Source organism: Salminus brasiliensis, chromosome 15, assembly GCF_030463535.1.
Source record: "Salminus brasiliensis chromosome 15, fSalBra1.hap2, whole genome shotgun sequence".
In the NCBI taxonomy this organism is placed as follows: Eukaryota; Metazoa; Chordata; class Actinopteri; order Characiformes; family Bryconidae; genus Salminus; species Salminus brasiliensis.
In genome coordinates this window covers 23797803-23810869 of record NC_132892.1, presented here as the reverse complement: position 1 = coordinate 23810869, position 13067 = coordinate 23797803, and the positions used below count along the sequence as shown (strand labels likewise).

Genomic DNA, 13067 nt, shown 5'->3' with positions numbered 1-13067 from the left:
CCCTATATGTTAAGCTGTGCTCCTTTACTTGGAAGTCTATCGACTTGGTTCTGAACAGGGGTGGACTGACACCAAAAAGCAGTCTGGGATTTTACTATCAAGCTGGACACTTGTGATGACATCTTGCACCTGCTGTAATGATTTACAACAACCAGGTCACTGGAACTAAGAGGACTTAACAGATTACAGTCACTCAAAAAATCTTGTATATCAAAATTGATATACTTAAATTCATTTTGATATAATGTGAATCTGGCAGTTTACATGGTGTTAAAATTTCATGATGAATGGACCAATGAAATTACTCCCAAAAGGCTTGAAATTGAAGTAAAGTCTCTTTTACATTGACTTCCATTCAAAAATAATGATGGTTTTATCCTTCTGCTGTAAACCTGCTATTTTAGAGATACAAGGCTTTTGCGTGACTGCAACAATATATTCTATTTAAAGCTTCAGGGTTTAAAACAACCAGCCTGCTGAGAAAATTGCTGCATTTCCAAGAAGACTCATGAAGTTCATGAACCTTCTTTACCTTTCTGTAGTGTAGAATTTACATGTGCATGCATTCCATACAGTGTGCAATATAGACGTAAGAGCATGTTTTTGGATAAAGGTAATGAGGCACTTGCACAGTATATATTATTATGTATCGTTTGTCACTTGGTCTCTGCAGTAAAAAAAAAACAAACAATAAAAACATGGTTTCCAACACCTACATGTTCTGCATCTCCCTCTAAACATCTTTGTTTCAAAGTAAAAGTGGGCAGTATGACAGAAAATATTATTCTTGAATATATTTTCACAATGCATAGACTGTATCATGATTTGTTTTTTATGGAAAAACATTTTTAAGGAAACAAATTGAAACAAACTTTTTTGGCTATTTTTGCTTTGGAATTCAACATTAGCAAAAACTAATTTACAAAGTAACAAATGTAAGAAAAAACCTAAGATCAGGAGTTACTGGTTGTTCTAGTTCACAACCTCCATGATTGGTCTAAATCTTTTAAAGTATGTCTAGGAATACACCTTTCCCACAATAAACTGAGAGAAGTGCATCATGAAATAATTTAACGTACTGTTAACGTTGTCATATTGCCCACTCAAATAGCACAGGACCTTAAAACAAGTGTTACATGACATGCTCTGTGCACAGCATCTAAAATAACTGAAGTATTTGTGATGTGTAATTGTCTAACAAGTTAAATGACGAATTGTCAGGCTAGCATGGCTTGACTCTTGGCCCAACAGATGCAGGGAATGGTAGTTAGGAGTTTTCCCTTATGTTCGCTGTCTCTTACTGCACTGACCGTCAGAGTCTTCGTCCATTCTGTGTTTCGAGCTGCCATCTGCAATTCAACAAAGAAAACACTGAAGTCAACCTCAAATCAAGACTGAACCTTTTTGTGCCCATATTTAGAATCTGCGAGCTCGGACCATGCCTTCAGTTTATGATGAAGTGGGGAGATGACTGTAAGAGAGGCTGGAGGAGTTTTGGGCTGGGTTCCTGATTGATGGCTTCTGCTTTGTGGTAGGAAGCCAGGAATGATTGATAGATAGATGACAGAGAGACTATTACATAGACGAGTAGACACATAATAAACAAGGTAAATATGAAATACTATGCATTTTTCATCAAGTACCATGACAAAATACTTGATTTCTGTACAAGAATTGGCTACTAGATTTACCCTCTGTGCTCACCCCTAAAAACGTGATAACCATGATAACCCCCTTATAATAATAATAATAATAATAATAATAATGACATTTTAGGTAATGGAAATTAGCTACATGTTCATCACACGTATGCAGGCTATGAGCTATGAGCGACGCTACCCCATGTCTTTCCTGAAGCTGCCAGCAGTGTCGCTCCCTGGCTGGTCTTCTGGATTTGAGGTTTACCTCAGACTTGAATGACTCGAAGAACCTGTGCCACGTACGCCGGAGCGAAACGCCTCCTCGAGTGCCTCTGTGCTCGAAAAACTGCGAATAACCCGTTTCCCACATGTTGCTTTACACTAATTAATTAAGGAACAGCCCCTCCATACTTGATGGCAATGGTCAAAAGCCGATCCGCACCTAGAGCCCTTCGAGCTTCAAGTATGGCTCGGCTCGACCCGCCATCCCTCAAAATCCATAGAAGACAAGCGGCCAGGCTTTTTTCTGTCCTGCACCAAAGTGGTGGAACGAACTTCCCCTGGGTGTCTGAACGGCTGAGTCACTCACTGTCTTTAAACACAGACTGAAGACCTACCTTGGACGAATAGCACTATGATCACCTTATTGACTTGTGCTTAGTAATGTCTAAGCTTAAAGGTATCTTTGAACTATTAGTCTATTCAAACTGGCTGAGGTTTTTCTTGGATGAATAGCAAAGCACTTTTGTAAGTCGCTCTGGATAAGAGCTGCTAAATGCCTTAAATGCCACAATTCTGAGCGTGGTCGTGTTTTTCCTGATAAGTCTGTTTTCCTCGGGTGTGTCTGATGATCTTTACTGATGCGTGTTAGAATAACTCACATGAGGGCATCTGTACTAAAATCACGGAGAAACGCTACTAATTAATTTACCCCACCTCCCCATGGAAAGCTAATCCTGTCTGAATAGGGCTTTAGTCATGGCATGGTAAAAACAACAACAACAACAAAAATGCTTCATGGTTTCTGTGTTTCACGTTTGAAGAGCTGTGGCCCTTCACCACTATTACATCCTTCACTGGTGGATCATCTTTGTTTATCTAAAACCAGTTTTGCTCGTCTACCAGCTACTATTCTACTCAAACCTGAATGTGGTCACATACCATGCTTAAGAAATTACAGAGGCTGAATCCAGGGACACAGCACATCAGAGCTTACTTGCTAGAGGTGGACGAGTCTGTTCAGAAGAACCTTTGACCGGAGGCAGTTTTTGCCACTAAAAGAAAAACAACAACCCACAATCACTGCTGGTCACTGTTCATAATATGGATGATCACATACGACAACACACATGAAGAACTGGGCCTGTTACAGTGGTAGTCATGTCCACTAGTTGTATAGTGAAATTATCGACTTTAATGAGAAAGACAGCCATGGCTGTAAACGTACAATGAACTTCTGCACCTGGCGGAGCTGACTGAAGCGCTTGTAGGAGATGTCGTGCTTGTCTTTGCCACTGTCTTTGTCAGCTGTGTAAATCTGCTTGATGCCTGCGCCATGAATCAGAGGCACACACTCATCACATGGGCACTTAGTCACAAAAAGCATTGTCTGCTCCTGCCCCCTCACCTCAGCGCTCCTGCGAAGAACAACAACCGAATATGTTATTTTGTGGGCTGTTTGATGGCGACATTCCAAGAACTTCCACATGTCACTATAACAAACGTTCAGGGATTGTGTTAAGAGACCTTTAGAGACGAGACCTGGACACACAAGTCAATGTCAAAACTAAGACTTCCACAGCCAACATGCTCATCCGGGGCTCACATGGGCGGAACATAGCCTAGGTAAGTTCCAGGTGGGCACTGGCTCTGAGTGGGTTTGTAAGGGTTGTTACTGGGACCCAGCTGGGTTTCCCAAATGAGAGACATTGTTACCACCCACCCTAATCTCACATGGGTCTCTTCTAGGCCCCATGTGCAGTGTACAACCCAGATGGGACCCAGCATCACTGACCCTGGTGGGTTGTAGTAGCCAAGTCTAAAATCTAAAAAAGTTGTAAATCTGCTCATTGACTAAAACAGGCATGACGGAAAGATCTGGATTCCTCCTGGACTTGGGGTTTTAGAAATGGTGGAAGGGGGGGACTAAACTGGACAGGAACCATTCATAATAAAATCCTGATGTGGTCAATAAGGCAAGGGGACACATAACTAAGTATGCTAGGGGGACAAAAAGTATTGGGACACCTGCTCATTCATTGTTTGTACTGAAATCAAGCATATTAAAAAAGAACTGTCTCGACTAAGCTTTGTACTAGATTGTGGAGCATTGCTGTGAGGATTTGGTTGCATTTAGCGACATAATCATTACTGAGGTCAGGATGTTGGATGATTATCACCCCACCTCATCTCTAACTCCCCAACTCATCTCAAAAGTATTGGATGTAGCACCATCCATCATTCCAGAGAACACAGTTCCACTCAATGCAGGGGGCTGTATACCCATCTAATGGTGCCAATAGGTTCATGTTTATCTGCTCCAGAGAGTCCTATTCTATTGGCAGTACTTTGCTACATGGACTAGACAAGCTGTGTGTGTACATTTGCACATCTGTGTCAGCAATAGTTGCAACTTAAAGTAGCTGAATGCATTGGTTACAAAGGGTGTCCACAAACTTTTAGACATATAGTGTATTATTATTAGTATGTATCCTGTAATAAATAATTTTATAGATTTTATATTTCTAGTGGTAGAAAGACAAACACATTCTTACCCCAACCTAACACCAGAATTTCTACCTGCTTATAAAACACAGTTGTTGATGTTCCTGCTGTGACTTAGGCCTCACCTGAACGTGAGCGCGTTCTGCTCGGCATGGATGATGTACCGGTACTTGCGGTTGTGTCTCTCCTCCTGCCTGGCGTCCATCTGGGGGAATTCAGCATATTCTGAGCCTGCAGGGTAAGCATTATACCCACAGCCAACCAGGTACATGGCACCTGTACCATCACACTCAGACTGCTGGAAGAGAGAGACATACACATACAGAGAGAGAGAGAGAGAGAGAGAGAGAGAGAGAGAGAGAGAGAGAGAGAGATGCAGCTATTACTCTAAACCAGGCTATGAGGTAAAGCTTAAACGTAACAGCTCCTTTTTATAGCAGCATGGGGACATTCCTAGAGCACTTCAACAGCATGGTCCCATGATGATAAGCGCAGCCCCCCAGCTCTGATACAACATACACCTGTGCTGGGAAGGACGCGCCATCAAGCCACCCCTGACAGAGCAATTATGACCAGGCCAATTGTGCTCTCTCTGACTCCGACAGCAGAAGGCAAGCAGCATGACCCAGGATTCGAACCAGCGTTCCTTGGATCATAGTGGCAGTCCCTGAGTCCCCAGGACCACTCAGAGCCCCTGTTTAAAGCATGCTTTACAAACAGAAAAGCCATGCAATGCCATGCTAGTTGTCTAGCATCTGTGTCCATCTACTAACCACGTCCTCTAATCATGTCTACATGTGCTTGAGCTTTTCCTGAAATTCTGAACTGACACATAACAAGCTTTTTCCCCCAAGAGAGTGAACCCTTTTAACTTACCCATCTTCCTTCTTTGTCTTCTGCCCAAATCACTGTGCCCACTCCCACTTTAGGATCTTCTAAAATACAGCAAATAAAGAAGCAAATGAATTAATGCAAAGGCAGACTTAACTTTTTAATCTTTTTTATTCCATGTGGCGCTGCAAACTCGAGCTGAATCCATTAATTACAAGATATTTTCTCCATAAAACAGGAAGCTGTTTGTAGCTCCAGGACTGCATGCTCTGTTCTACCTTCTCTAATTTGACTTTCCAATTCCTGGCATCAGCAGACCTGGTGTTTAACACATGGCGCTGAAGCAGGAAATAAGGTGTGTATTTGCATGCTTAGACTGTGTCTGCCCATCTCTCTGACAAGATGGCACATTTACAGTGAACAGCATTAAAGGGCAAAACGGGAATTCTTTTTCCACTTGAATCTTCTTGACTCTGTTAATACATAAGAGTAGTTTAGTGTGAAATTCAGAATAGTTTAATGCCTCTAAACAGAGAACAAGGGGGACCTTTATATAAAATGGTCAGAATACGTTGCCTGATGCCTGAGTCGTTGTTTACACAATCAAACAAAATTTACACAATCGTCCCCCAAATGATCAGCCAAGACGTGTTTGGAGTCTGAGGCTAAAGTAGCTAACAAGTAATGGAACCTCACAGACTTGCTTATGTGGTTTCTGGCACATACACAGTGCATCCATATTTTAGTACATGAATATTAGACTTTGAATTAATGTGAGGTTAATATGACATACAAAACAGGTCAACATCTTGAGAAAATGTGATTCCTACGACATGAAGAGCCAACATATAGAGGAAAGATCCCTATTTTGATTTATTCTTTTGGAAATTCTGCTAGGAGAAACCCCTCTACATGTTGGGATTGGGTCTGCATACGTGGCTGTTTTGTTTTAGGGGAGAGAGACATTAATCCATCCATCCAAACATCCACTAAATCATCCAGTAATCTTCGTGTCTCATGTTCACTTCTTCCTAAATTATTGGGCACAAGGAAGGAATACCCCCCAGACAGGGCACCAGTCCATCGCAGAGTACCACACACATCAATTCACTCACACCTAGGGGCAGTTAAGTGGAGGAAACCAGCAGGAGGAAATGAGATTGATAAAATGACACCCACTCAACCATCCATCCATCTTTTCACTATCTTTTTCCTGGTCTGGGTTGCCGTGGGTACGGAGATAGAAGGCAGGAACACCACCTATCTCATCATATATGTGACATCAGAGACAGTAAGAGACTGCTTAGCTTATGATTTACACATGCTGCTATTGACTATCCCTTGTGAAGTCTTAACATTCTGTGTAATCCCCTTGTTGTTAGGATCATTAATGACCCAGAGACGATCTGTGTACCCGGGTGGTGTACAGCTTTCACTGAAGTATAAACAAAGGCAATGGTTCACCAGCTCTAATGCTGGGGTCAATCTAGGAAAAGTCATTACATTTTTTTAAACCCCCCCAGCCTCTCTAACACATTCAACTTTTGACTGGTACTGTGTGAAAAATCTAGGGGCTTTTCTCTGCTGTTAAACATGGTGGCGGGTTATTCTTGACCCCTAAGACAAGACAAGGTTGATAAAAAAACACTCCCTATCACCTCACCTGTTCTATAAGCCAGCAGTGTGGCTTGTATAATACAGTGCTGCACGACCTCTTTAGGCAGTGCACTGCATTTAGTAGTTATGGGTTCTGTCTCATAGAACCCATACTCATGTTCTCGAACGGGAACACTGGCAGCCACAGAAGCCAGAATCTTAATCAGGTCTCTCATGTGCTGCCGCAGCGCACTGAGATATTGCTCCAAACAAAAGTTCTCCAGGCCCATCATCTCTAGCATCTTCCTGTGCTGTTCTCTATCCTCTATGAAGAACCTTTTCGAAAAATCATCCCAGTTCCTCTGGTTCTCCATCCTAAAGAGTTGCTGGATGTTCCAGGACTGGTTGTCCCGGAACATTCTCTCCAGGAAGTCGCTGTTGCAGGATGTCTCCTCTACGAACTGAAGCATCTCACTGGCTAGAGGCTGCAGCATCACACATATGTGCGGTCGGCTGTTGGACTTTAATTTCTCGGCAGCTAGAGCATCCAGCTTGGCCTCCTCTAGATGAGACTTTGCAGTGCTGCTTCCATCAGAAAGCAGGCTTATTTCAGCATCAGCAGGCCAGTAAGAGATCCTATTCACACCAGCTGAGAGAGACAGATGAGGGAAAAGAAAGAGATAAATACAGAGAGGCAAAATGGAGAAAGACCTTTTAACATGCATAGACCAGGGCTAATGCTCTCTCTGAACCATGTACAGTTCTGTATATTATTAAGTTGATGGCATTATGACGATACATCCCTGTTGCTCTCAACCAGTGTTAACTCTTTATTGAATAAATTATGAAATACACAGGAGAACACACAAAGATATTTTAGACATTTAGACATAATTGAACAGAAAATTTAAACATTTTTAGAGTTTTGGCAACAGCCAATACCAATTCCATGGGAAACATGAATGTATCCATGAATCATTTAAGAACACAGAAATGTTTATGTAGTTGGTGAATAGGTAAAAAAAAACACTATGCATTGCAGATGGCTGTGCCACTGTTGCATGCTGCTGCTACATTTTTTTGTTTAATATAAAATCTGATGTTATTTTTAAAGCAATAAAAAAACCTTTTTCTGGAGAGAGTTTTGTGTGTTGGGTTAAAGTGCACACACACGTTTTGTGAGATTTTTAGGAGCTGTGATGTGTTGTGTGAGTGTGAGAAAAGAGAAGTACAGACTGCAACAGGAAGGCATGTGATTAGATAACACGAAACCATTTGACACATACAATCTTATATAGTAGGTTAAATTTAATAATTAGAGTTAACCCAAAAAAAAGTTTTTTTTAACTTTTTTTAAAAAAAGGTTTATACTGTAGTTATATAAAAAAAAAAGAAAAAAAACAGGCAAGCCTAGTTTTGTCAGACCGCTATTGTGCTGCATAGAATCGACAATGGCATTTTAACAACGGGGAGTTTGGGTCCAAATAATATGCCCTATTTGTGAAAAAGGTGTTGTGGCATTAAATTACATCTATATGCTTCATGTGACCTGGTAAAGGACTCCAGCCTTACCCTCAGAGCCTTAAGATGTAGCCCACATGTTTAGTAGTGTTTAGATGTAAAGGACCCAGTACCTTATAAACATGGTTTGTGACTAACATCATGGTAGCGAGTCTGTGCAAGGCTGACAGGCGGTTAGCGTTGCTAACACTGTGGTTGTGATGCTAATGCCATGGAAGCAATGCTGAGTGATGCTGCCGACCAGCCTTCTAATGTTGAGTCAACACGCTATCACAACGGATTGTGACACAATTTGACACGCACATATTAATGCCACAGTATGTCTTCATACCACGCCCCTTTACATGAATATTTCAAGCAAGGAGACTTGAGGACATCTCCTCTCGGCGGAACATATACCTTTTAGCTTTGTGGCAAAATGTCCATGTAGACCATACGAGAGAAAATGTCTCTTTTAGGCAAGCAAAAGGCAGTTCTTGCACATGCGTGTTTCAACTAGGTTTGTCCATCAGTCTATACTATATGCACTAAAGAGTGAGTCAAACATATTTATCCACATACTTTTATAAAATGGTCATAAAAGGTTCCATAAATTTCAGTCACGATGCAAATAACCAATAGAAATCTGTCACTGTATTCATTTCATTTATTATGGGTAATTATGAGCCAACAGCTGTTATCCATTTATTACACGTTCTTAACTATTCAAACTGCCGTTAACCCCCTAACAGCTTCGTTTCAGCTTCAACTGAACTTTACCTGAACCCTGATAAGTGTCAGCGGCCAAGCTTTCAGCACTAATGTAAACTTGCTCTCTATGACTGCTAACTCTGACACTCCCATGGCAAGCTCTGTAAATTTCATAGTTTAACCACATACAGACATCAGATACTAATGATACTGTAGATACTGTAATCCTATCAGAATATTAACATATAATTGTAAGAAAATGCTATATATAATAGTACTAGATATAATACTTTGTTTTTAAGGTACACACTTTGTCACTGAGGTGGCATCCTCAAAGACACTGCTCCTGTGAATGTAGTGTACATATCCAATTCATTTTTAATGTGCAAACCTGGAACTTATGGACCAAGTTGTTTCACTGAGGGAAGTTACACTGTCTGTTCATTGAAAAATCAACATATACACTATATGGACTAAAGTATTGGGACACACCTCTTAATCTTTTAATTCAGGTCTTTCGTTCAGTCCCATTGTCACAACTGCATAAAATACAGCACATAGCCATGCACCTAGTCTGCCTTTACATTCTTACATTAGTGAAAGGATGGGTCATGCTGTGATAGTCTATTGGTGAAAATTCTTTTCTCCTAGATATTCCACCGTCAACTGAGAGTGATATTATTAAAAAGCATTTTGGATAAACAGCAACTCAGCCACGAAGTGTCTAGAGCTGCAGAGGATGGACCAACTCCATATTAATGCCTATGGGTTTAGAATGGGGTGTCATAAAAACTCCTGTGGGTGTAATGTGTAGGTGTCCCAATACTTTAGTCCACAAAGCGTATGAAGCATGATCATATACTGTTTATTATATGTATATATGGAGATGTTGTATTGTTCTCCACTACAAAAGCATCTGAGGCAGCAGGGCTAGCTCACCATTGATGATCATCTTGAGACATGTTGAACAAGGCTTTCTGGAGAAGTAGAGGTCACAACCCCTTAGCCTGAGTCCATGTCGAATGACCGCCACCTGGCCTGCATGTAGTTCCGGTCCAGAGCAATGCAGCCCCAGCACTCTCTGCTCATGAACCACCACCAAACCAGCATCTCGAACCTGAAAGGGATAAACTACAGTCGATATTGATCAAACATCCCAGCATAAGAGCTCATCTTCATCAGGTTTTGCCTTTCTAGAGCTGATCCGTACTATGAAGGTCAATATGCTTTATAATGAAACACAGTGATAAAGATGATAAAGATAGAAGTGCACAATACACTGGTGGCCAATAGTATTCAATGATAAACAAAAAAATATTGCTATTAGTCTCATAGTAGAATTATCACTAAGGATTACAACCAATACTTTGGGTGCCATAATTATTCTCATAGACTCAATAGCCAGTTTCCATTCAGCTGTCAATTTATTTAGTTATTCATTTGAATTTTTACCCAGTTTTCCTCTCCAATCACCCAACCCATTCCTTAGTATTCTACCTCACTGCAAGCAGCCACTGCCTCTTTTCGAGCTGCTGCCGATGCAACGTCGATGCACTGGGCAGCCAACATGCTAGCAGATGCCTGTGTCGGCCAGCATCACTCTAAGAGCAAGGCCAATTGTGCTCTCTCTGGCTCTGGCTGCTGATAACAGGCAACGTGACCTGGGATTCAAACCGACGATGCTCGGGTCATCACGGCCAGCTGTCAAATTAAATTCAATCAATACACTATCAAGGAATTATGTTTAAATGAATGTACAATGCAATCTTGACCACTGAGCAGCTTTTTGTTAGTTGTTTGTTAATTTCTTGCTACATTTGTGACATTGTGTTGTATTTACATTGTTAGAACATGAGAGTAGAAACTCCCCGCCTATGTCGAAATGCCACTGTTACACCAATAATAATTATTAATAATGAATCATTAATAATAATAATTCTTGATTCTTAGTGTTGCACTTAGCTAACAGTGCTGCTCCAGATGAACCAGTGATCCGTTTAGTGGAAATTTATTGGTATCAAAAATGATTGGTTTCAGCAATGTGTAACTTCTGGGTTTTCTGTATCGGCAAAGAAAAACCGTATCAGTGTCTCCCTTAATGAGCTGAATCCAGAACGTCACAAGCTAAGATGAACAAGACGTGCAGGACTACATAGAGGTAGAAATCACAGTTATCCTGGGTTTTACTTACAGATCCATTACCCCGTTTCTGAGATTCCCTCTTGGGGAAGAGTTCCATCCAAAGACTCAACAGCGTGAAGAGGTTGACTTTGGACAGTCTGGGTCTGGGGCCTGAAAGATACAGAGGTTTTGGCAACCCTGGTCAAACGACCAAAAGAGGTGCTGATGTTCTAAATGAAAATAAGTTTACATCCTCTGCAGAGACAAACGTCTGCACATTTACTGGTTACCTTTTTTTATTTTTTTATTTAAAGTTAGTAATTCAACTAAACGTGTCATTTGACCAGGGGTGCTGAATCTTTTGTCTAAGCTTTGTCTAAGAGTGTTAACTACATTACACCAGAATGAAAGTGATCCTGACTAAAGAATGTTGATGGCCCAACCCATCCCGGCATGAAACAGAAACTGAAACTGATGTACAGCCTGACTTTCCTACAAAGCTTACTTTCTTACTTTCAACAATTTTATATGAAAATATATTAAAAGGTTTTTTGCTTGACAGTGACGATACATACATACACATAGTCTGTCACTCAAAAATACCAACTTTATCTTTACTCAAATTGAACCTTTAATGGGAGTCAATGTAAATAGAAGGTAAAAATGTTTCTAAGTCATTTCGGAGCATTTCTATTGGTCCCTTCGTCATGACATTCATACAAAATGCTATGAATAAATTAAATTAATAACAATAGCAAGAGGAAGAAATACATAAATGAATGAATTAATTAATTAACGAACAAATTAATAAATGAATGAATGGATGAACAAATGAATGAATGAATGAATGAATGAATGAATGCCTTTTAAAGTCTGGATGGAAAAGTAGTGTTTTTAAAAACGCAGGTAAGGAAAGCAGCAGAAAAATACTAACTGCATTACAGTAGCTGTTATTATAAACCCTGAAGAATAAACACTGCACTTCTACATTCCGATACAGTGAGCCTAATGAGCAGGTTAGGTTATCAAATATTTTCTTTTTGGTAAGAGAGAACTGCGGCTATTCAGGTCTATAGAACACATCTTTACAACATGTATTTAATATAGTATTGAACGGCAAGTCTACAGAAACCTGAGTCAAGCCCTAATGACTGCATGTAAACAGAGAGCCCTCAGCGGATCTCCTCACCCGGCACTCTGCTGTCTCCATTGGCGCTGCTCTCCGTCACATCGCCGCTCACTCCGCCGTCTGAGCCCAAACCGTTCCCCTCGATGTTCGAGCGCAGGGCTGTGTTGTGTGACGCTGCCATTCAGTCTCTGTGTCTAACATTAAGCTGGTCATTCACTGAAGCGCCTGCTGTTAGATAATCATTTCATTTCCACATCACCCTCTTCCTATTTCGTTTGACGTCACCCAGTAGGAGGGGCTCCAGTGTGACCTTGTACCGGGTTGCCATGCACGCTCTCAGAAATCCCTGACACCGCTCCATCACACCGGGCCGACACGGGAAACCGTTTTAAGCCACAACGTCTGATTTCAGACGTTTCTTACTAGTAGCATTTATAGTTATATAATATAAACATAGGGTCTAAAAATTTAATCATTTTGAGATTATAAATTTTATTTATTTGAATAAAAAGGTAAGCACACACATTTTATATATTACATATACATATATAAATACAGAAAAAGTATTTTAAATTATTTAAATTATATAGAAAAGTATTATTTCTATAAAAAAAAAAAAAAGCTGTTCCCTCAATTTTACATAGCTTCCTAAAACTCTGCCATTTTATCACTCTTGGCTTTAAATCAGTCTTCCTAATTAAGGTCATTAGAACATGGCTGAAGGTGTGAAATTCAGGTATCAACATTCAAGGCAACCCTCTGTAAAGCAAAGAGCAAAAGATTCTTGATCCAGTCTTAGTCACGACTGCGTAAAA

At 40.6% G+C, this 13067-nt stretch overlaps 1 protein-coding gene across 6 annotated transcripts; it reads right to left on the bottom strand.

Annotated features, from left to right (window-relative positions):
• Positions 1-639: 639 nt before the first annotated feature.
• On the bottom strand, positions 640-12519 carry cdadc1 (cytidine and dCMP deaminase domain containing 1). Of its 6 annotated transcripts, XM_072656653.1 has the most exons (10): positions 12313-12519; positions 11194-11294; positions 9942-10119; positions 6859-7440; positions 5241-5299; positions 4490-4662; positions 3088-3277; positions 2857-2914; positions 1443-1524; positions 1281-1349 (listed from the first exon to the last, which is right to left on the bottom strand). In XM_072656653.1, exons 1-9 carry the CDS (start codon positions 12431-12433, stop codon positions 1445-1447), a joined length of 1542 nt encoding a protein of 513 aa, XP_072512754.1. In that variant the 5' UTR covers positions 12434-12519; the 3' UTR covers positions 1281-1349; positions 1443-1444. The 6 variants fall into 6 exon arrangements, with proteins under 6 accessions (XP_072512753.1, XP_072512755.1, XP_072512756.1 ...); XM_072656652.1 differs by having other exon boundaries at positions 640-1524; XM_072656654.1 differs by having other exon boundaries at positions 640-1521.
• Between the last annotated feature and the right edge of the window lie 548 nt (positions 12520-13067).

Coding starts and splice junctions, on each gene's coding strand:
- cdadc1 (XM_072656652.1), bottom strand. CDS start 12,433: ATGGCAGCGTCACACAACACAGCCCTGCGCTCGAACATCGAGGGGAAC. Junction 11,295..12,312: donor TGGAGACAGCAGAGTGCCGG/GTGAGGAGATCC, acceptor TGTATCTTTCAG/GCCCCAGACCCAGACTGTCC. Junction 2,915..3,087: donor GCCAGGTGCAGAAGTTCATT/GTACGTTTACAG, acceptor TTTTTCTTTTAG/TGGCAAAAACTGCCTCCGGT.